This window comes from Coffea arabica, chromosome 6e (genome assembly GCF_036785885.1).
Source record: "Coffea arabica cultivar ET-39 chromosome 6e, Coffea Arabica ET-39 HiFi, whole genome shotgun sequence".
In the NCBI taxonomy this organism is placed as follows: Eukaryota; Viridiplantae; Streptophyta; class Magnoliopsida; order Gentianales; family Rubiaceae; genus Coffea; species Coffea arabica.
In genome coordinates this window covers 26,031,449-26,051,872 of record NC_092321.1, presented here as the reverse complement: position 1 = coordinate 26,051,872, position 20,424 = coordinate 26,031,449, and the positions used below count along the sequence as shown (strand labels likewise).

Below are 20,424 nucleotides of genomic sequence, written 5' to 3'. Positions count from 1 at the left end.
CGAGAGTTTTAATCTCTTATGGGTTTTTTCTTGTGAGAGTTTTTAGATTTTTATCTTTGTGAAATTTGCAATTTTGTAGATCTAGGATTTAGTTTCTCAAATCTGCAATTTCTCTATTATTGTTAGATTTAAATTTCTCTTTAGGCTTGAACCAGTTTTAAATAGATCTGATTTTCAGCAGACATGTACTAATGTATTGGATTACAGTCATTCATCTGGATAGAAGATATATAGGAGCATTAATTTTATCTTTATTTGTATTTATTTTAGATCTATTATATCTATTAATTTCATATCTATATGTATTTCTGTCATATTTTTTTGATATATTTTCTGCCATTAGTGCAGATTTGTTTGAATGAAATAATTTTTTCTATATAAAAAAAAGTTAGTCATCATCTTAGAAGAGGAAAAATATGTTTATAATTGTCCCCGTCTTAATTTAATATGGTTGACTACTTTGAGTTTAGTTATGCTAGGGGCAATCCTACAAGGTTTGGTCAAAACTGATTAATTTAATTTCGAAAGTTCTCCTCAATGGATTGAGTTTGAATCACGAAACATGACAAAATTTCTGCTTTTAGAAGGCATGAAAAGATTTGCAGAAATTCTTGGGATTTGTATCAACGAAGATGTTCTAAAACCTGCATTGTGTTCGATAGATTAACTCTCTGGATGTTCTGCGCCTTTTAACTTGTACAAAATGGAGCACAATATTTCTTTTATACCTTTATAAACTTAAGAACCAAAAGGAAAAGAAAATGCTAAACTAATGAAACTATGTTAGGGTATTATACTTTAGCCCCTCTTAATCGACAAATTTTTGCATAACTCTACTTAGTTTCAAAATTTTATATAATGTTTCATATTTTGGACTAAATTGTCAATGGAAGCAAACCCTCTTCAATAATGGGCCAGTTGAAAATGTAACCATTACTTTTATGTAACAAATATACTCTGGACAATTTCCTTTTTCAGGAAAACAGATTGATGCTTGTTAAGTAAAGTAAAGCTAAGCTTTTGCTCTATTTGAACTAGAAGCGTGCTTTCGCAACAATAACCTCAATTCACGGGGATGCAGAAAGGCATTAGCTATTTGTTTGATTTGCAGATGGTCCGCTCCGTGATCTTAGTCCCTATATAGTTTAATCATCTATTTTACTTTGACACAGGCGAAAGTATAAATAGAAAAAGAAAATGGGAAACCAAAGTTCAATTGTTCCCCGAGTATTTTGGGTGTTATTGGCATCTTCCTTGGTGAAAATCAGCTCCAAGTTACAGCTGAATTTTTGTAAGCTATGTGTTGTTTTTAACTTTGGCATTTTAATTTTAGGAAAATTCTATACTAAGTTACATACGACTTAATCCACACAAATAAACTAATGGATGATCCACTTTTTTTTGGAAATTTACATGTTTGTATCTATCGTTTAGAAATATTATAATTTAGAATTGCTTTGTATAGATCAACTCTTAATCTTATCCAATTTCATAAAATCACAAAAATGGGAAAGCATGGGACTTAATTAGGATCAATATGAGGAAACCTAATTAGATACTGTGAGGACCCGAAAAATTTCTTATTTTTATCGAATATTAATGGTTTAATTAAGTATTTATCCACATGTTTTCCCCAAATAATTTATTACGACCATTTTAAATCCATTCGTATGGAATAATGTCTTCATTATGCTTTTAAAACGTCCCGTTAACAACTTCAATTTTCGGAGGATTGTTTAGGTGAGAAATAATGAACACGAGTGTTTCAAAGTGATATTATATTCTAGAGTATGATTATCCTAGGGAAATTAAGAAAGGACAATAGCATATTAAGAAAAGTTAATCGAGAATTAAAGGTGAATAAGTTCTAAGTGAGCATATACTACTCACGCATGGATAGTTTTCCAAAAGACGCATGGATACAAATTTATTGGAGATTTGAGGAGTTAATACTCGACTCATGTGAGGACTCGTAAAACTCCTATTAAAACCCTATTTTGAGCTTATTTAATTATTTACTTGTTCATTTATTCCGAGTATTATTTTCTAGACCTATTGAACCTAATTACATGGAAATATAGTTTCATTATATTTTTAAAGTGACTTGTTTCAAAAATTAATTTCCGAGAGCTCGTTTAGTGAGAACAGTGAATAGTGCTTGGAAATTTTACCCGATAAGAGTACAATAGGCTTGGAATATTAAAGACTTATACAATGGACCTAAATTAGGTATTTTAACGATTAAATACTCAAGTGATAGTTATTAGTACTATCGTTATAAGGATTTCTTGGAGGTTTCGCGTTATCGCGTTCAAATTGGAGATACACGTTTTCACACGCGCGATTTTAATTGAGGGACTTTAGACCCTTATTTTGGGACAATTAAGAGTGAATAATATTTGTATGAATATAAGTGTACTAGAGGTTTAGTGCACTAGTGAAACAAACGCGAGAGGAATCGAGCACGAAACGCGCGCGAGTGCGCGCGTGTAGAAGAGTTGACTTTTGCATCAACATGGGCCACACGTTTGAAGCTTCTCAAGGAAGCTGAAAATTGATCAAATTTCCCTCTCTCTTCCCTCTAATTTCAGTCGGCCAAGGAGAGCAACAAGAACACCAAGTTCTTTCAAAATTCTCTTCACCAAAATCATCATCAAACTTCACTCAAATCCTACCAAATTTTCACAGCACTTAGTTCTACACTAGAGGATCATCTTGAGCTATAACAAAAGGGAAGCTTTCACGGTTTTCTTGGCAAAAGGGGAGACCGAAATTTCTGGTTTTTGTGCGCCAAAGAGGTAAGTGATGATCAACTCATAGAATCTTGTCATTTGGAAGTCATATAGCATGATTAAGCTCTAGCATGCCTTTGGTTAGCTTGTTTATGGTGTAAAATGAAATGGGTGGGCTCTATGAACTCCCACCTTTGTCTTGGGGACTGATCTCATGTTTGATGATGGATTTAATGTTAGTTTAATGCTCACAATGGTAGATTTAAGGTGCACAACCAGAAGAAACTTCAAGGGGTGCATGGAGTAAAAAGTTCCGATTCTGCCCCTGCTTTGAACGTATCTATTTCTGCCGAATTTTAGGGATTTAATGACTTGTATATGATGTTTATATGTTGTATAGATGGTGTATAAAATTTCATTGAAAAATATTGAGGTTTGTTTGGTCAAATAGATTAATTTCGTGAAGCTAGTAAACCTGGAAACAGTTCCCGTAATGCTCAGACCAGCTTTATTGTTTCGTCCATAACTCTGTGCTCCGACGTCAAAATCGAGTGCCGTTAGTGGCATTTGAAACTACACATTCCCACCTTTCCAACGGTATAAAATGCATGTTCACATTCCATGTATGTGAGCCGAACCAACCATTTAAAATCGGCTGTTGTGTTTCTCTGTTTTCCTGGAACGAAATGCTGAGGCTGCAACTTGTGGCTCAAATTCGAGCTAGTTTTATGCCGAATTTCAAAATGATTTCTTCTGTGAAATTATAGCTCTATGAATTTATTTTCCAACGCCATAAACCATGCTCAATTCTGAGTTAAGTTGAGTGATTTGTGATCAAAATACGGAACCTGCCCTGCTCTTGAAAACCCTAACTTTTGGACAGATTTGATGCAAGGCTTGGTGTAGACTTGCTAATTGAATTTTTGGGTGTTAAACACTTAACAAATGTACCATGAATATTCCTTAGGCTTTACCTACACTAATGAACTATGTTTGGAGGATTTTCGTTGACCAAATGTTTGGAATGGAAAACCAAAAAAAAAAGCACAAGGCAGTTCTGCCTTAGGATTTTCGAAATTTTGGGTGTTTGGTTGACTACCTTCCCGAAGGTATTTTTCCATGAAAGTTGATAGAGGAATGCCCATTATATAGGAGTATTATACTGCCAAATTTTGTACCAATCCAAGTCCATTCGATACCCAACTAAGGTCCCAAAGTCGGAAACTCAAATCTGGAAATTTGTTCAGCAGTTTCGAATTTTCCCAAATTTTGAGCTGCCGTATCTCGGTGCTCGAAACTCCGTTTCTTGTTCCGCTTGTTTTTTTGTAAACTTGGATTACAACACTATTAGAGTTGCAAATTTCAAAAGCTAGTTTCACTCAAGTGAATTTTGCCGAAATTTCAAATTTCGCCAAAAACCAACTTAAATCTGCCTTATGAACCAAAACAGCAACTTTGAGCTCATTTTTAAATGTTGTCCATTTGGAATCTTAGAAAAGTGTATTCTAAGAACTTTTAGTACTTTCAAAGAGGTTTCCAACGGCACCCAGTTTTCCAATTTCTGACATGTAGAATGGGAGATACGATTTTTCAAAGTATCGTATCAAACCTGAATGTTTTTCCCAAACTCCAAGGGAAGGGAGTTTTCAAGTACTCCTTATTCCTTCAATATTTCTTGAACGTTTTATACTTGATTTCCCAAAATGAAAACTCGATTACCGTGTACTTTGAGAAACTCCATTTAAACCTCGATTTACGAGTAATTGAGGTTCGTTTTCATGAAATTTCCTTAGATTGTACTAGTGTACAATCTTCCTTGATAATTGGGATATATGAGTGATACTTCACTGTTATGTGCTCAGGCGCACACGAGGACCCTCAAGAGGATCCCACGGTGAACGCTTAAATTTCGGTTGAGACTACTTCTACTTGGTGAGTATCAAGTGTATGGCTACTTGAACTCTATGGACTTGATTCATGCTTGGCTTACCTGATTACATGCTTAGCCTACTTGGTTTTGAAAAATGGAGTCGAATGTGTACTTTATCGCACTCGTTCTCATTTGAAACAAATGACTCATGCTTAACATGTTTTGCCTGGTTTACATGACCTGAAATAAATGCTTAAACCTGTCAAATGCTTGAATACATGACATGGTATGTTATGACTGCATACGTCGTTGGAGTGAATCTCCTCGACACTTACATGATACAAGGAGGACGCCCAAACTCATAGGCCGACCTTGGAACTCGAGCCGGCATAGGCTTGGTCGGGAACCCTGGTGAGCCATGAGAATCACATGATAAGCTTGATCTATTTGAGAGATCTTGCTTGGCATACTCGTGGAGTATAGCCTTATAAATGTCGTGCGGGCCCGAAGCGGTGTAGGGTGGACGGATGAGAAGTAAGTGGTGATCTATGGTTTGGAAATATCAACCCGGTTGACGGAGAGCCATCGCGGGAAGATATACGAATGAACTGGCAAAGCAAGTGGAACTTAGCTCCTGAGAGCTACTATATCCTTGAATTGTTTCTGCTTACTTTCACTTGCTTTATTAATTACTTGTAATTATCTCTTGAACTGTTATTTGTGACTGTTATCTGGACTACGTGCTTGCATGTGTGTTCTTGGCCTCACGAACGTTTTGCTCACCCTGTAGATTTGTTTTCCTTAACAGGATTGGACTTGGAGAAATGTTGGAGAAACCCCTCTTGCCGTACTCTTGTTTTAGGGTTTCCGTTTCACTTTGGGGCTAGACTTGTGATTGATGTATATTTTGAATATTGATGTATTTCGAGGTCCCGATGTAATGATTGGGCAGATGTTGAATATTGATAAGCTTGAATGCTTACGCACTAATTGTATTTATGATATTTAATCGTAACGTCTAGTATTGTATTAAGCTTGGACGGAAATTGCTTGAATCCTAGCGAAAGTTGGACAGGCGTCTCGCGGATACCCTTTGGTTCGCCTTAGAGAGAAGTGGGGGCGTCACAGATACCACAATGAAATGCACTATAGTACCATCAAAAATAATAAATCGCTCTATTATTCTAGCTTATCTCAACCGTTGTGGCTTTTGAACACAAAAGTTGACACAAGCAACTTGATGATCCACAAGATGAAGAGCGAGTCATGTATATGCCAGAGTAAATATGATATCGTAATTGTTATCCTAGTGGTAAATTAGGTGTATTCCTAGATAATAGGATAAAGTTCTGTTCTCTCCCATTCTCTCTTCCAATACGATAGCAATATATCATATATTAAAAAAATTAAAAGAAAAACATATAAAAATGAAACTGCTCGAAATCTTTCCTGATTGACAATCGGAAAGTTCCACAAACAATCAACTTTTTAAGTATTGATCCTCTTGATCTTGACCCTGAGTAGATAAACAGTATACCTATAGAATCAAATAAAACAGAACCAAAATGTAATTTAGCTTAAAAACATGCAAAGCAAAGGCAGCTCAAATATTTTTCAACCTCTCTATATATAAATTGTGGAGAAGAAACTTTAGATCAAAAGTATAACAAGTATACGAATGAAAGAGACCTTGTGCTATAGAAACAATTACCTTTAAACAATTTAAGGGAATCATTTTCATATGTATGATTGTATTATGAAAACTCTTAAGTCTTACCTATAGTTTTGTTATTTTATTTTCAGTCCATATTCTAATGAACTCTGTGCAATAGTGAAGTTTACATTTGTTTTAGAGCTTTTTTTTAGAACTTGAGTCCAAAATCAATGGAGATCAATCCACATGAATCAACAAGGTTCTATCAGGGTCTCAACATTTCTTTCTTTAAACACTTATGATCCAGGTTTTGATTCCCTTTTATCATATGGAGTGCTAATACTAGCAGCTTTGTTAATTCTAGTACGTATCATGTCATATGTGTTTTGTTAAGGATAACTTCGTCTCGTGATCATTACATTTTTTTCAAATAAAACATTCTTTGAATCTTTAAATACATATTTTCATGTACATAATGGCAACAATGTTGATATTATATATAGCACAATTGATAAGACAAGACGCATTTGAAATTTCCAAAGAATCCAAACATTGTTGTCGTCTTGTCGAAAGAAAGCTTCATCCATTATTTCAACATTTTAGACCGGTAGGGTAAGAAGCTTGCATGGCAATGCCACAGAGTCCTTCCTTGGCATCAATGTCTCTCTGCATTCTGATGTATCCATTCTCACCCCAACTGGTTCCCCAAGAATTCTTCACTAGCCAATACTTGGTGCCATCAGTACTCGTACCATAACCAACTGCTGTGACACCATGGTCCAATTCAGTCCCACAATCGCCTGTAAAAACACCGCTTGAGTAGAACTGGAATGCTGATCCACTAGCATCAATGGCAACTGACACAGGTTGGTTGGCCACAGCCTTCAGAAGTGCAGCCTCACTATTTGCAGGGACATCTTCGTAACCTGTAATCTTTGCAGCATGGTTAGCTTCCTTGTTTGCATTGCAAGTTCCATCAGTTCCTTGATATGGGTAATTTGTTTCGGTTGTAAGGCCTTTGTTCTTGATGATGAACTTGAATGCATCGTCCATGAGTCCTCCACCGCAGCCTTCATCTTCACCAGCAGTGTCACAATCAACAAGCTCTTGCTCAGATAATGAGATTAACTTACCAGTTGTGAGTTGGTTGATTCCTTCCATGGCTGCAACAGCTGAAAATGCCCAGCAGCATCCTGGATTTTCAAAAGATTTTATTGTCAATGACTTAGCTTAAAAAGTATAGCTAAAAAAAAAAAAAAAGGAGCAGAATCAATAATAATTAGTAAAATACTAATTATTATTCCCAGATTTGCATTTATATTGTGGCTGGTATGTAAAAGAAAGTTGAATACTCCAGACAGATTAAAGAATTGGGGTATGGCAGTGGAGTCAACTGAATGTGTACTATGCTCTGCAGCTGAAAAGAGCGTTGATCGTCTGTTTTTTATGTGCAAAACTTCATCCAAGATTTGGGAAAAAGCTCAGAGAATGTGTTTGACATTTAGAGGGATCAATACGCTAGAGGAGGAGCTTCAGTGGGTATTCAAACATTGGACCGGTGAGACTTTCGTGCAGCAGTTCAAAAAGCTTGTTTTTTCTGTGGTGATTTATCATATTTGGAGGGCACGTAGTGCTGCTATATTCAGGTCTGCTTCAGTTTTGGCTGATAGCATCAAGGAAGCTATAGTAGAGGAGATTACGCACGTGGTTCTTGCATGGGGAAAGATCCCAAAGTCTCATGAAAGCTGGAAATTGGCTTTGAAATGGAATATCCCGTTCAGTGTTTTGTTTGTGTAATGGTCCGACATAGGCTCCTGTGGTAGTTAGTTTAACATGTAAAATGAGATATTCTATCTTGTGTACGAATTTACCTGTCCCATATCAATGAAAGTTACAGTTTTGCCTAAAAAAAATTAGTAAATTACTAAGATAATAAATTTATCAGACTTACCGCATTGGCCTTGATCCTTGACTCCTGTAACAGCTCCTTTCTTTCTCCAGTCCATACTTGCTGGAACTGCACTGACATTTTCATACATAAATGATTTTGATTCGCACACTTTCCACGGTTTATATTTATTTCGAGCTGCCCTGAATTCTTCATTTGTCAAATCTGCAAATTGGTTGATGTCTAACTTGTAAGGTCGATTTCCAGCTTTGTTGAAAGACGCTATGAAATTCACATTATCCTTGAATATCTTATATCTATCCGCCTTCTCTGCGTCATCCTTGTATACGCGTCCATGCTGAGCCATCCATTGCTCGTGTTTTTCAGTCATTGAGGCTTCATTCAAGCTGCGCGATGTGGCTTGAGAAGCCATCATTGCCAGCATTAAGACTGCAGTCAGACTAAGCTTCCAGCTAAATCTCAAAGCCATTGTTTATGGACTGAAAATATCTAAATTATGTGAATGAGAAGTGGCGCTGCATCCCATCGTGAAAAATAGGTATTTATAGACATTTCATTTTATATGGTTTCACTATGGTTTTCTTTTAACTTTGAACTATTTGGACAGAAAGTGAACTCCCGAGAGACCCCGGGAAGTTATGCATGAAATGGACGTCGAAGCTCAATGGCGTAAACGTTGCTCCCGTCGTGAAAAATAGGTATTTATGGACATTTCATTTTATATGGTTTCACCATGGTTTTCTTTTAACTTTGAACAATTTGGACAGAAAATGAACTCCCTAGAGATCCCGGCGAGTTATGCATGAAATGGACGTCGAAGCTCAATGGCGTAAACGTTGCTCCATTGCGTTGCACACAATATCTGCTGGCTTTATTTGTCTTCTTCTCATGGTTCTTTCCTAACATTTTGGACATTAAATACTGAACTGCAACTTCATAAGACTAAGAATATAGGATCTTATATATGGCATAAGAATACTGACATCGAGTCTCAGTGCTTATCAAATATTCAAACGAAAAACCTCCTTAAAGTTTTGCATAATGCCACATCACCCCCTTAAAGTTTTAAAGTAGCTATATAACTCCCTATAGTTCATAATATCCACTTAACTCCTTATAATTTTCATGAATATGCACTTTATTTCCTTGTAATTTTTATATTTATCCACATAACTTTCCTATGATTTTGTACAATATGGTTAGACCATTGTTCGATTTAGTATTTAATTAAGGACAATATTGGTATTTCAACTAACAGTATCACAAAGACTATTTTTCATTAAATTTCTAGGACAAAATACACTTTATCTCCCAGTGGTTTAGCGCTTTTTTACATAACCCCCTATGATTTCAAAAGTTATACATAATCTCCTCATGGTTTTGGATTAAAGTATCAAAATGACGGAATTTGTATTCCATAACGGAGTCAACTAAAATGTCAAAAGTATCCCTATGTAAAGTTAAAAATTATTTATTAACCATAGGGGATTATATATATATTTTGAAAACCATAAGGGAGTTATATGGTAAAATACTAAATCATAAGGGGGTTCTATGGTAAAATATAAAACTATACGGGATTAGAGTGTCATGCATATTATGTTTATATATTTTGGTCATTTCATCTATTTTAATTTCTAAACAAGGGTAATTTCGATATTTCTATGTGTTATATTACAAATGATAATTTCCATCACTTTGACATTTTAATCCAAAATATGAGAGGTTATATATAGATTTTTGAAACTATATGAGAGTTATGTAAAAAATTACTAAACCATAGGCGATAAAGCATATTTTCCCAAATTTCTACTTTACATGAAACCATATATGGTAGGGATTATGTATAATTTACTCGGAAAAGCACAACTTGCAACACCGATTGATACATATGAAGTTTCAAGTTTGTGACTTAATTATTCCTTGATAATCATAGTCGGGCTCAAGAAACATTTATTATGGAAATCATTCGTTGAGTTACCCATGAGAGGGAATTTAAATATAAATGAAAACGTTATACAAGTCCAATTAAGATGTTGACCAATATTTTGCTGTCTAGCAATAACATTTTTTATTTGGCTATGATGGTAAATGAACCTTTCCCTCCATATTTGGAAAAGCAAAAGGAGCCAAATTTTTAATGGGCGTAAGCACATTACTCCTGTAAATGGGAATTTGACCAGGAAGGGTAATTAAAGAAAGCAAATCGAAGAGTGGTTTGCTGTTGCCAAAAACCAAGTTTTTTGTTATTATTTCAAAACTCTCAAATGCATAATTATTTAATTCAGCCTAGAAAGAAAAACCCAGCAAAGGGACCGGGTGGATGAGTCACTAGTTCAACTCATGAGTTGATGGTTGAACTAGTAATATTTATAAATATATGTAATATATTAGTCATCTTAATATATGTAGAATTTATAAATAAAGTGCTTTTAAATATTAATTATTATATTTAGAAAGATATATTATCAATATATAAACATTACTGAAGGACTCAATTTACTTATATCATGTTTTGTAAATATAAAGCATGTATTCAAATATTAAAAAAAATATTTATTTATTAAAACAACAAACTTTTAGGAATTAAAATTAATCTTTTGTTAATGTTTTGTCTAAAAAGTATTTCTTTATGAATTATTGTTACGTAATAATAACACTTTCAATTTGAGAGTTGAATTAATTATGCTATAAAAAAATATATATATTTGAAGGGACATTTGATCAACAAGTAAAAGGTTAGCCTAGTGATAAAGGCTCTTGTACAACTAAAAAAAGATCCCAGTTTCTAATTTTGGCAAAAGCATATATTTTGGTCCAAAAACAAAGAACCATTGGGTCATGTAAAGGTTTCTGGTTGAACCATCTCGTCAAGCGAGCTGTAGTGGGTTTGACTCAATCAACTTCTTATCCAGTCAAACTCGGAACCCAATCCGGCGTACTAGTGAGTTCACTAGGCCGAAAGGTAAGTCGGGTTCAAAACGTTAATTACATTGTGTATCTTTAAAAGTTAATTACATTTATCTCTCTTGAGATTTAACCTAATTGCTAATCAACTTCCAAAATTTGATCAAATTACACTCTCACCTTTTGGATGGCCAAATGTTTAACAAAAATATGCTGCTGATGTCAGTAAAATGCTAGTCTGAGAATCAAAAAATACCCTTATGGGACCTATATATTATCACAAAATTTAATTTGTTGTAGACCCAATAAATATAGAAGACTAATTAAAAACACTAGAAAATGCTTAACAATTTTTTATAAGGAAATAAAAGATTAAGGAGCAGAGTGCCACCACAAGCACCATTCTCACCTTCTTCAAATTTTCATATTTCTCTTTTTTCCTTAACAAGTAACTTACCAATTTTTCCACTTCCTCTGTCATCTTCTTTGATTTACGTACACAGTTCAAACACACTCCAAATTAACGGCTATAGTATTCCTTTATATATTTTAGAAATTATAAGGTGTGAGAACCCGAGAAAATTTCGAGTAAGCTTTGTACGTATTATTTTTATTTTGCTATTAGAACTAATAATTGGTCAATTAAATGTCTAAATTTAAACTTTACAAAAGAAAATCAAGAATTTATAAATATTTTGGCGTGGTGTAAATATATATAACAAAAGTTGGGGGTTCATGCATGAGATCATAAGATTTCAGGCCTTGGAGAGCAATTAAACTATAATTAAAAGACCAAACTAACTCTTCAATTCAGCAAATTCACCATGCGACCATTAGCTATCAGATTATTTGAAGCAAGAGTGAGTGGAGAGCTTCGGTATTAGCAATCACCGACTGATGAAGCTTTGTGTGATCAGTCACTTAGTTATTATCGACTGAGAGGAACAAAAGAAGAGAAGTGAGAGCGACTGAAACTTCTTTCTCATCTTCATTTCCGAAGCTGTGCGAAAGAGTGAGAGTGAAGGAGCAATTCTGGTGCCTTCCAGCCACAACCGAGTGAGTGATAAGAGGAGGAAGTCTGGAGTGATCACCGAGAGAAGGAATGAGAACCGACAGCAGGCTTCACCATTTCTTCATCCTTTTATCATCCTAAACCGAGAGCTAAGTGAGTGAAAGAGGAGAAACCAGCTTGCAACTTCAGATATCAGCTGCAACTGTGAGGAAAATAGTTGGAGCAAGAGCTAGAGGAACCGAAACAGAGGAAGTTGGAGTAATCTGCCATTATCGAATTTAAGGGAAAAAAGGTAAAGAAATTCTGTAATCACCTTTTATTTACTAGATATCAGAGAGTAGATTGAATGCATGTTAGTTTAGCAAGGGAATAACAAGTTTTAACCGAAGGAAAAATCTGTTAAAGAGGAAAAACTTGGAACAGGATTGAAGTGCAGGAACGGGGAGTTATTATCTAATGTTGCAGCCTGTGATTAGTGTAAAACTGGAAACTAATGGTAGATTTTGCATGTAATACGTTGGTCTCTGTTGTTTGAGAGGTTTAGTTGAAGAAAAGTTGGCGAAAAGTTGGATTTTGGATGGAAACCAAGGGAAGTTTTCTGCTGCAAAATTTTCCAGCTTATCCGAGAGAGAAAATGGACAGATTCCTAGCTATTTTCATGATTTTTGGTCTTGATTATCTATGTTAAACTGTAATATATGATATATAAGAGCTTGGTCTGAACATACATGAAAGATTTGAGCATGAACTGAAGAGATTATTAGAGAGAAAAATTGTGTTAAGATTGCTGCTATAATTCTGGAAAAAAATGCCGAGGGAGGAAAACTGAGAGATGAACCAGTGTTGTTCTGATTTGTCCTTGGCTGCCATCTTGTGTGTTTACTGAGGGTACTCTGTAGTTTAGCAACCAACTCTTGCATGTGGATTTTAACGAACAAAAATGAAGCAATTTGTTGAGAGAGAGAAGGATAGCCGAGAGGGAGGGAATTAAGTGAGAACCATTTTTCCTTTCCAATTTCAATTCTGTGAACTCTCTCACCTGACATTTGATGATACTCTGTAGTTTAATCAGTATATTAACTCAATGAATTGGGTTTAAACTGAATGAATTAGGGAGGAAAAGCTATGAAATACGTAGTTCCTTACTTCACAGCCGGGAGAGAAGAAAAAAAAATAGACTGATCAGTTTTCTTTTCCTCTAAGTGAGCTGCACCATCTTTTGTGTTCTGTACAAGGCTCATTTGTAGTTTAATAAACGTGGTTAACATGTCTAGTTGGGATAAAAACTTGGAAGGAGGAACTTGAGTGAAACGGCAAACATTGGACCGATATATACATAGCTAAGGGATTGCTTAAAAGCTGTGATGGTTAAGACTGATTTGTGTGCATAGTTTGCACAAAACATTGGTTACAATTAAATGTTTCTTATCCTAATTCATGGTAGATTAAATGTAAGTTAAGTAGTTGGTGATTTAATCAAGTGAAAAATGAAGTTATTGGATGAAAACTTGAAGTTTTGTTGCTGAATTTATGTAGATAGGTTGTATGGCAATGAGTTAAAACTTATTTGATATTTTAGAAACTCTAAAGTAATTTGTTATGGCCGTATTCATGAAATGACTTCTAATCGCTTAAAATTGGCTTTCTTAGTAATTCAAAGACTATAAATTGTGAGAGGTGAAGGTTGTGGACTAAGTTAATTTACAAATAACTTAAAGTTTAGTTAGTTTAAAAAGGGAGTGGAGTATCTATAAGCCATAATTAATATTGGATTGAGAAACTATATTGGATTGAATGAGTGTACAAGTTAAACTTGAAGATAGGTATGTTTCATGGTTTGAAAATGATAAAGTTAATAAGTTTTGAAAATAAAAGGATAAATGAATATTAAGAATGTTAAATTTATATATTAAGGTCAAACTTGATTTTAATAGTTTAAATAATAAAGTAAGAATGATAAGTGATCACTTACGAATTATAAATTTACCATTGAAATTATTAATTTGCCCAGGAAGTAGCTGTGAGCCAGGAAACAAACCTGAGGCTCAAGAGTCATTTACTTGGATAATTGGTGAGTGTTTTCTGAATTTATGTGTTAAACTGTTTATGTGTACCTAAGTGAAATTATGTAACAAATGTGCTTATTATGAATTATTACTAAATGATTCAGTGTAAACTGTATCTCAATTGTCCCTCGCCTTCTAAGTCGGAAGTGTACTTTATCGCACTCGACTTAGTTGAGTTTGAAGGTCGATAATTGACTGAATGGTACTGTAAGTGTGCATGAATGTAAACCGTATGTGTTCCTCGCCGCATCGGCTAAACTGGGCCCCAAAACCCTCTGTTCAACGGACTATTCGAGCCAACAAAGGGCTTGGTCGATTAGGACGGTTGCTTTGGGTAAATGTTTAGGTATACTCGAGTATTACCACGAGGTTGGGAGGTCATTGCACTGATTACTGAATGTAAGGGATTGTTTATTGTTTTGGAAGACATAAGGAGGTGAATTGGGAGAAAGTACAGTGATATTGAAATGAATGTGCAATGATATTGAAATGAATGTACAATGACAGTGAAATGAGTGTCTCTTGACACTGAAATGAATGCTCAATGACATTGAAGTGGCTCTAATGCGAGCACCGTATCATTTTAAAAGTGATTGTATAGTGAAGTGTTCCCTTAATTGTTTAATGAAAGTGATTGTACAGTGAAATGTGCACTACTTGCTTAATTGTACTGATTTAAGTGTTTATTAAATGTTACTTGCTCGGCAAAACTCACTGAGCTTTAGCTCAGCCCTTTAGTTTTGTTTTCCTTACAGGAGTTGATGGTCGGGAAATGAACGAGGGATCTTAGGAAGTTAACGTGAAGACTTTTGTGATTGTAAATCCTTCAGTTTCATATTATAGTTGAAACTTTTGTATTGATCTTAGTGTTGTAAAAGATTTGAGTGTTTGGTTTTGGTTTATCAAAATGTTATCTCTGAAGTTAATGTAAGTGAGTGAGCCCTGGCGAGAGCCAGGCAGGCGATCCGCTAACTTTTAGGATATGCTCTAGGACAAGGTGGGGTCGTCACAAAAGGGATCTTCTATAGTGCCACCAAAATCACCATTATCATAGATGTGTTTCCTTTTTGCTTCTTTTTTCACTCCAAAACTAGTCTGGAGCTATAAAATTCACCTTCTTGAAACGCCATAACATGTTTGGTGATGATTTTTTGAATAAAAATTTTGAGAATTAATGGATCTAAAATTCATGGGTTTTTAAGGTTTCATGTTTTTGGCTCTTGATATATGGATCCTTGACATTTTATTGTTGATTTGTTGGTTTCTTTGTGTTCTAGACTCATGAGGATTACTTTGCTACAAAATTTGTGGATTTTGGTTTTGTTATGAAGGAAGCAGTGAAAGAGAAACAACTGCTATTTAGCCTCTTTTGACGGCTCTACAGCCACTTGTGGCCATATTGAAGGTCGAAATTGCAATATATATAGAAAAATAAATCGAGAGGTGCAAATTTTGTTAATTTCCACCATCAATGGGCAGCAGCCGGCAGGTGTGTTAGCCATTGCCAAAGTCAAGTAGCAATAACAATATCGGAGTGCAAACATTATTACTGCCATTTTGCTCCCGTAAAAGTTGTCAAAAGATTAACGAAGAAGGTGATAATAACAATAATGTAGAAAAATAAAATTGAAAGAGGTAGATAATGATTTATTTCAACCATGTAGTTTTGCACTTGGCATTTAGTCTTTTCACCTATTTTGTCTGAGGTATTTCATAGAAGTTATTCACAAGAAGTTATTTTGATATTTGGGCAAATTTCAAGGTTTGCTAGGTAGTTTGGCCACACCTTGGACAAAGCCTATTTGAACTTGTTTTTGCAATCTTGTACTGTTAGTTGCTCTTATGAAACGTAGAATGATTCTCTATGAATTATTGAATTTAGTGTTCTCTGTCAACAATTATTACTTGGCATAATTTTTACCAAAGGAAAAGAAGCAACACGGTGGAAAAGAAAGAAAACATCTGAAATAGGAAAAAATGAGAATTGCATAAGAAATTAGAGTCCAAATGGCACTAATATGGGTAGAAAGAGAATAAGATTTGGAAGAGTGTTACTTGAAGAATATTTTACCCAAAACAAACTGGCACTATTTTGCAACAAACTCTGTCATTATCATTCTTAATTTCCACTTTCTTTCCAGACCCCCTGCAATTCAAGTGAACTATTGATTTCTATATATAGAAAAGGAAAGCTATTAGTCTGCTGCATGTCATTCATATTACTTTAGGCATTTCCAAACATTTCTTAAACATTCCATTTTTCATTTAAATTCTATTTTTACAAATCTTGCTTATCCTCTTAGAATTTCAAATCCATCATCCTTGTTATTCAAGTCATTCTCAGATAAGCTCTTAAACAGGCACGTACATCATATTACTTTCTTTTATATACATTATTTTTTTTTATTGTATGCATCATACTATCATACATGTAATTTATGCCTATTCTTTTGTTTTGCAAATCTTAGAGGTACTAATACTTGTACATGCACTTATTTTACTTTTTTTTTGTATATTCATTTCCGGGCAAACCTCATCATTGGTAGTTTGCCTGAGTACCTCTGATGAATAATTTGGGTTTGGACATCAAAATCACATTCTATTATTGTACAGTCTAGGCACCTTAAAGAAAATCATGTAATTTGTAAAGAGACTATTGGTGTATTTTAATAAAATCTTAATTAGTTTTTGGCCAAATCTTTACAAGGAGTTACAATAGAATTTATTTGGGAGTTATGGGATTTATAATTGTGGGAGTTACATTACATTTTGCATGGAGTTATTGTATAATTATTTGAATAAGAGTTACAAAAGAATTATTTGGTCAAATTAAGTCTTTATAACCTATTCAAATGTGAATTGATTTTTAGGTTACAAATTCTACCAATTAACTACAATTTAATATGAAAAAACCGTTATACGTTGGACTTGTAACCCTTTTTCTTAAGGTTTTGGAGCCTATAAATAGTGAAGTTCTTTGGAGAATTTTACACACACTTCTCTCAACAAAAGATCATTCTAAAATACTATTCTCATCACACTCATTTCTTTCTCCCTCATTCTGTTTTCGTTGGGCAAAGACAGATATTGGGAAGCTTCTGCTTCTCTTGGTTGTGCAGATCAAAGGGAAAGCAACAACTATAGAGTTGGGTTGTTGTATCCTGGAGGCAGCACGCTAGACCTTCTGCATCGGTTTGAAAAGTACCGTAGGGGTGCGTATCATCTTAAAGAGAGCGTTCTACGCACCTTAGCCCTACCGAACTTTTTAGTAGCTGTCAATTCCAAGGTGGTTAATTTGAAGATCAGAAATTGTTCGTGTACTCTCCTCCAACAATTTTAAGACGATACTCAAATGGAGAGCAACACTAACTCTACTATCCCTACATCTATCGGAAGTTCTACAGATCTCAACAAGCCTTTCAAGTTCAATGGCGAACACTTCAAAAGATGGGCTAAAAAAGTACTTTTCTACCTAAAACTCATGAAGGTAGCTTGGGTACTTACAGCCAAAAAATCCAACGGCAAAAAATCCAACCAAAATCCCTGTTGATGACATGGATGAGCAAAAGAAGCAAGAGCACGAACAAAATGTTCAAAAATGGAGAAGTGATGAAGAAGGTTGTAAAAACTATCTTCTTAATTGCTTATCCAATGAGTTTTATGAGTACTATTCCACTTCTTATTCCACAGTTAAAAAGATTTGGAAGGCTTTGCAAAAGAAATATGATACTGAAGAAGCTAGAGCCAAGAAATATGCTTGTAGCTAGTAATTCAAGTATCAAATGGCAGAAAACAAATCTGTCCTTGCTCAAATACATGAACTACAAAATATAGTTCATGAAATTCAATCTGAAGGCATCAAGGTGGATGAACAAATGCAAGTGGCTACTATAATTGACAAATTACCAAATTCTTGGAAGGATATTCAAAAGGGACTATGCCACAAGCAGTCAGAGATCACTCTAGTCAATCTCATGGCTCGACTTAGAATCGAAGAGGAGGCAAGGAAGCAAGATAAGTTTGAGGAGACCAATGGCAATGGTGACACTAATAAGGTACATTTTATTACTTCAACTGATAATGTCTTTAAAGGTCAGAATTCTAAAAATAATGCATACTTGAGGCCTAGAGGAAAAAAATATGAAAAATAAGAATAGACCACAATATCAATATAAAGGGCCCAAAAAGAACCAAGAAACCCCTTCTAATAATAATAAAACTTTTAGGGGTCCATGTTTTGTATGTGGAAAACTTGGCCACCAAACCAAGGACTGTTATTTTAGAAAACATGGACAACCTAAAAAGCATGGTGATAAACCTCAAGCTCATGTAACTGAAGAGCCTTTAGTGGCTATGATAACTGAGGTGAACATGCTAGAGAATCATGAAGGGTGGTGGGCAGATTCAGGTGATTCTAGGCAATATGCCATGATAAAGTTCAAAAGCTACACTCATGCTGAAGAAGGTAAAATGGTCCTACTTGGTGACTCACATACGACTAAGGTGGTGGGTGTTGGTGATGTGGATCTAAAATTCACCTCTGGCCGTACTTTAACTTTGAATGATGTTCTTCATACTTCTCAAATCAGAAAGAACTTGGTTTCAAGCTATCTTCTCAACAAAGCCAGATTCAAGCAAATTATAGATTCTGATCAATATGTGATTACAAAAAATAATGCATTTGTTGGAAAAGGTTATGCATATGATGGTATGTTCAAATTGAATGTTGAAATGAATAAAGTATCTCTTAGTTCTATTTGTATTGCTTCTAGTACTAATTTATGGCATGCTCGACTTTGTCATATTAATTCTAAATACTTAAAGAATATGAGTTATATTGGATTGTTACCTAAACTTCAAAATGATTTTGAAAAATGTGAGTATTGTAGCTTGACAAAAATCACAAAACAACCACATGTAAAAGTAGAAAGGAGTAGTGATTTACTTGAATTAATACATACTAATATTTGTGAATTTGAAGGCATTCTTACACGTGGTGATAAAAGATAGGGTTAAATACCAAAAACCCCCATGTAGTTTGACTAATGTTCACTTTACCTTCCTATGGTTTGGAAACCTACAATTTGACTCCCTGTCGTTTCAACTAAAGTAAAAGTCTGACGGAAAACATCTAAACTAACGTCTGAAAAGAAAATGTCAAAATTGCCCTCTATAAGTCAAACCCTTGGAAGAATGTTTCATGCATTTTAGAATGGGTAAAATACCAAAAACCCCCCTGTGATTTGCCAAATGTACACTTTACCTCCATATGGTTTGGAAACCTACAATTTAACTCCCTATCATTTCACCTAAAGTGAAAGTCTGACAGAAATACCGTTATTGTAGATGTTTTCTGTTAGACTTTCACTTTAGTTGAAACGACAAGGAGTTAAATTGTAGGTTTCCAAACCATAGGGAGGTAAAGTGAACATTAGTCAAACCACAGGGGGGTTTTTGGTATTTAACCCTAAAAGATATTTTATAACTTTTATAGATGATTTTTCTAGATATACTTATGTATATCTTATGAAACATAAAAGTGAAACACATGAAAAACTTGTAGCATATGTACAAGAAATTGAAAATCGTTTTGACAAGAAAATTATAAAGTTTGGAAATGATAAAGGAAAAGAATATGAAACTTTGGGACTAATTGGTTACATTAAATCTTTAGGAATTGTTCATGAAACTACTCTGCCTTATTCACCTGCATCTAATGGTGTAGCAGAACGTAAAAATAGAACGTTAATAAATTTAACAAATGCAATAATGGTGAATGCAAATGCACCAAAGAATTTTTGGGGAAAAGCAGTTTTGACAACTAATTGCATAATGAATAGAATGCCTAGAAACAAACTCTTTTAACACCTTATGAGTTATGGAATAAAAGAAAACCAAATTTAAACTATTTTCGTGTGTGGGGTTGTTTGGCATATGTTAGATTAGCCGATCCAAAAATTCCTAAATTAGGAGTTAGAGCTAAAAAGTGTGCATTTGTTGGATATGCCTTAACCAGTAAAGCTTATAGATTTTATGACATAGAAAGTAACATTATAATAGAATCACTTGATGCAATTTTTCATGAAGATAAATTTCAATTTAAATTAAGAAATAGTGGGGGTGAAAAGGAAAAAATAATAAACGAAAGTTAAACTAGCTCTACACATTTAAAAATTTTTGGAACTAATGAAAATTTGAAAAGAAGCAAAAGAGCTAGAGTAGAAAAAGACTTTGGACTAGATTATTTAGTTTACACTGTAGATTGTGATCCAAA

General features: G+C 34.4%; 2 protein-coding genes and 2 long non-coding RNA genes across 5 annotated transcripts; 3 read left to right on the top strand and 1 right to left on the bottom strand.

Annotated features, from left to right (window-relative positions):
- Positions 1 to 2,602: 2,602 nt before the first annotated feature.
- LOC140009252 (uncharacterized) lies at positions 2,603 to 5,588 on the top strand. The gene is made up of 3 exons (XR_011816643.1): positions 2,603 to 2,798; positions 4,595 to 4,664; positions 5,411 to 5,588. It is a non-coding gene; the product is annotated as an uncharacterized lncRNA (long non-coding RNA).
- A 1,129-nt stretch (positions 5,589 to 6,717) lies between these two features.
- LOC113696648 (senescence-specific cysteine protease SAG39-like) lies at positions 6,718 to 8,691 on the bottom strand. The gene is made up of 2 exons (XM_027216031.2): positions 8,208 to 8,691; positions 6,718 to 7,449 (listed from the first exon to the last, which is right to left on the bottom strand). Exons 1-2 carry the CDS (start codon positions 8,632 to 8,634, stop codon positions 6,848 to 6,850), a joined length of 1,029 nt encoding a protein of 342 aa, XP_027071832.2. The 5' UTR covers positions 8,635 to 8,691; the 3' UTR covers positions 6,718 to 6,847.
- Positions 8,692 to 12,023: 3,332 nt separating this feature from the next.
- On the top strand, positions 12,024 to 15,085 carry LOC140010047 (uncharacterized). Of its 2 annotated transcripts, XR_011817307.1 has the most exons (3): positions 12,024 to 12,376; positions 14,096 to 14,155; positions 14,906 to 15,085. It is a non-coding gene; the product is annotated as an uncharacterized lncRNA (long non-coding RNA). The 2 variants fall into 2 exon arrangements; XR_011817306.1 differs by lacking the exon at positions 14,096 to 14,155.
- A 2,619-nt stretch (positions 15,086 to 17,704) lies between these two features.
- Positions 17,705 to 19,160, top strand: LOC140009818 (uncharacterized). Its single transcript, XM_072056148.1, has 4 exons — positions 17,705 to 17,909; positions 18,006 to 18,205; positions 18,456 to 18,858; positions 19,132 to 19,160. The coding sequence occupies exons 1-4, from the start codon at positions 17,705 to 17,707 to the stop codon at positions 19,158 to 19,160; spliced, it is 837 nt and encodes a 278-aa protein (XP_071912249.1).
- Positions 19,161 to 20,424: the final 1,264 nt, after the last annotated feature.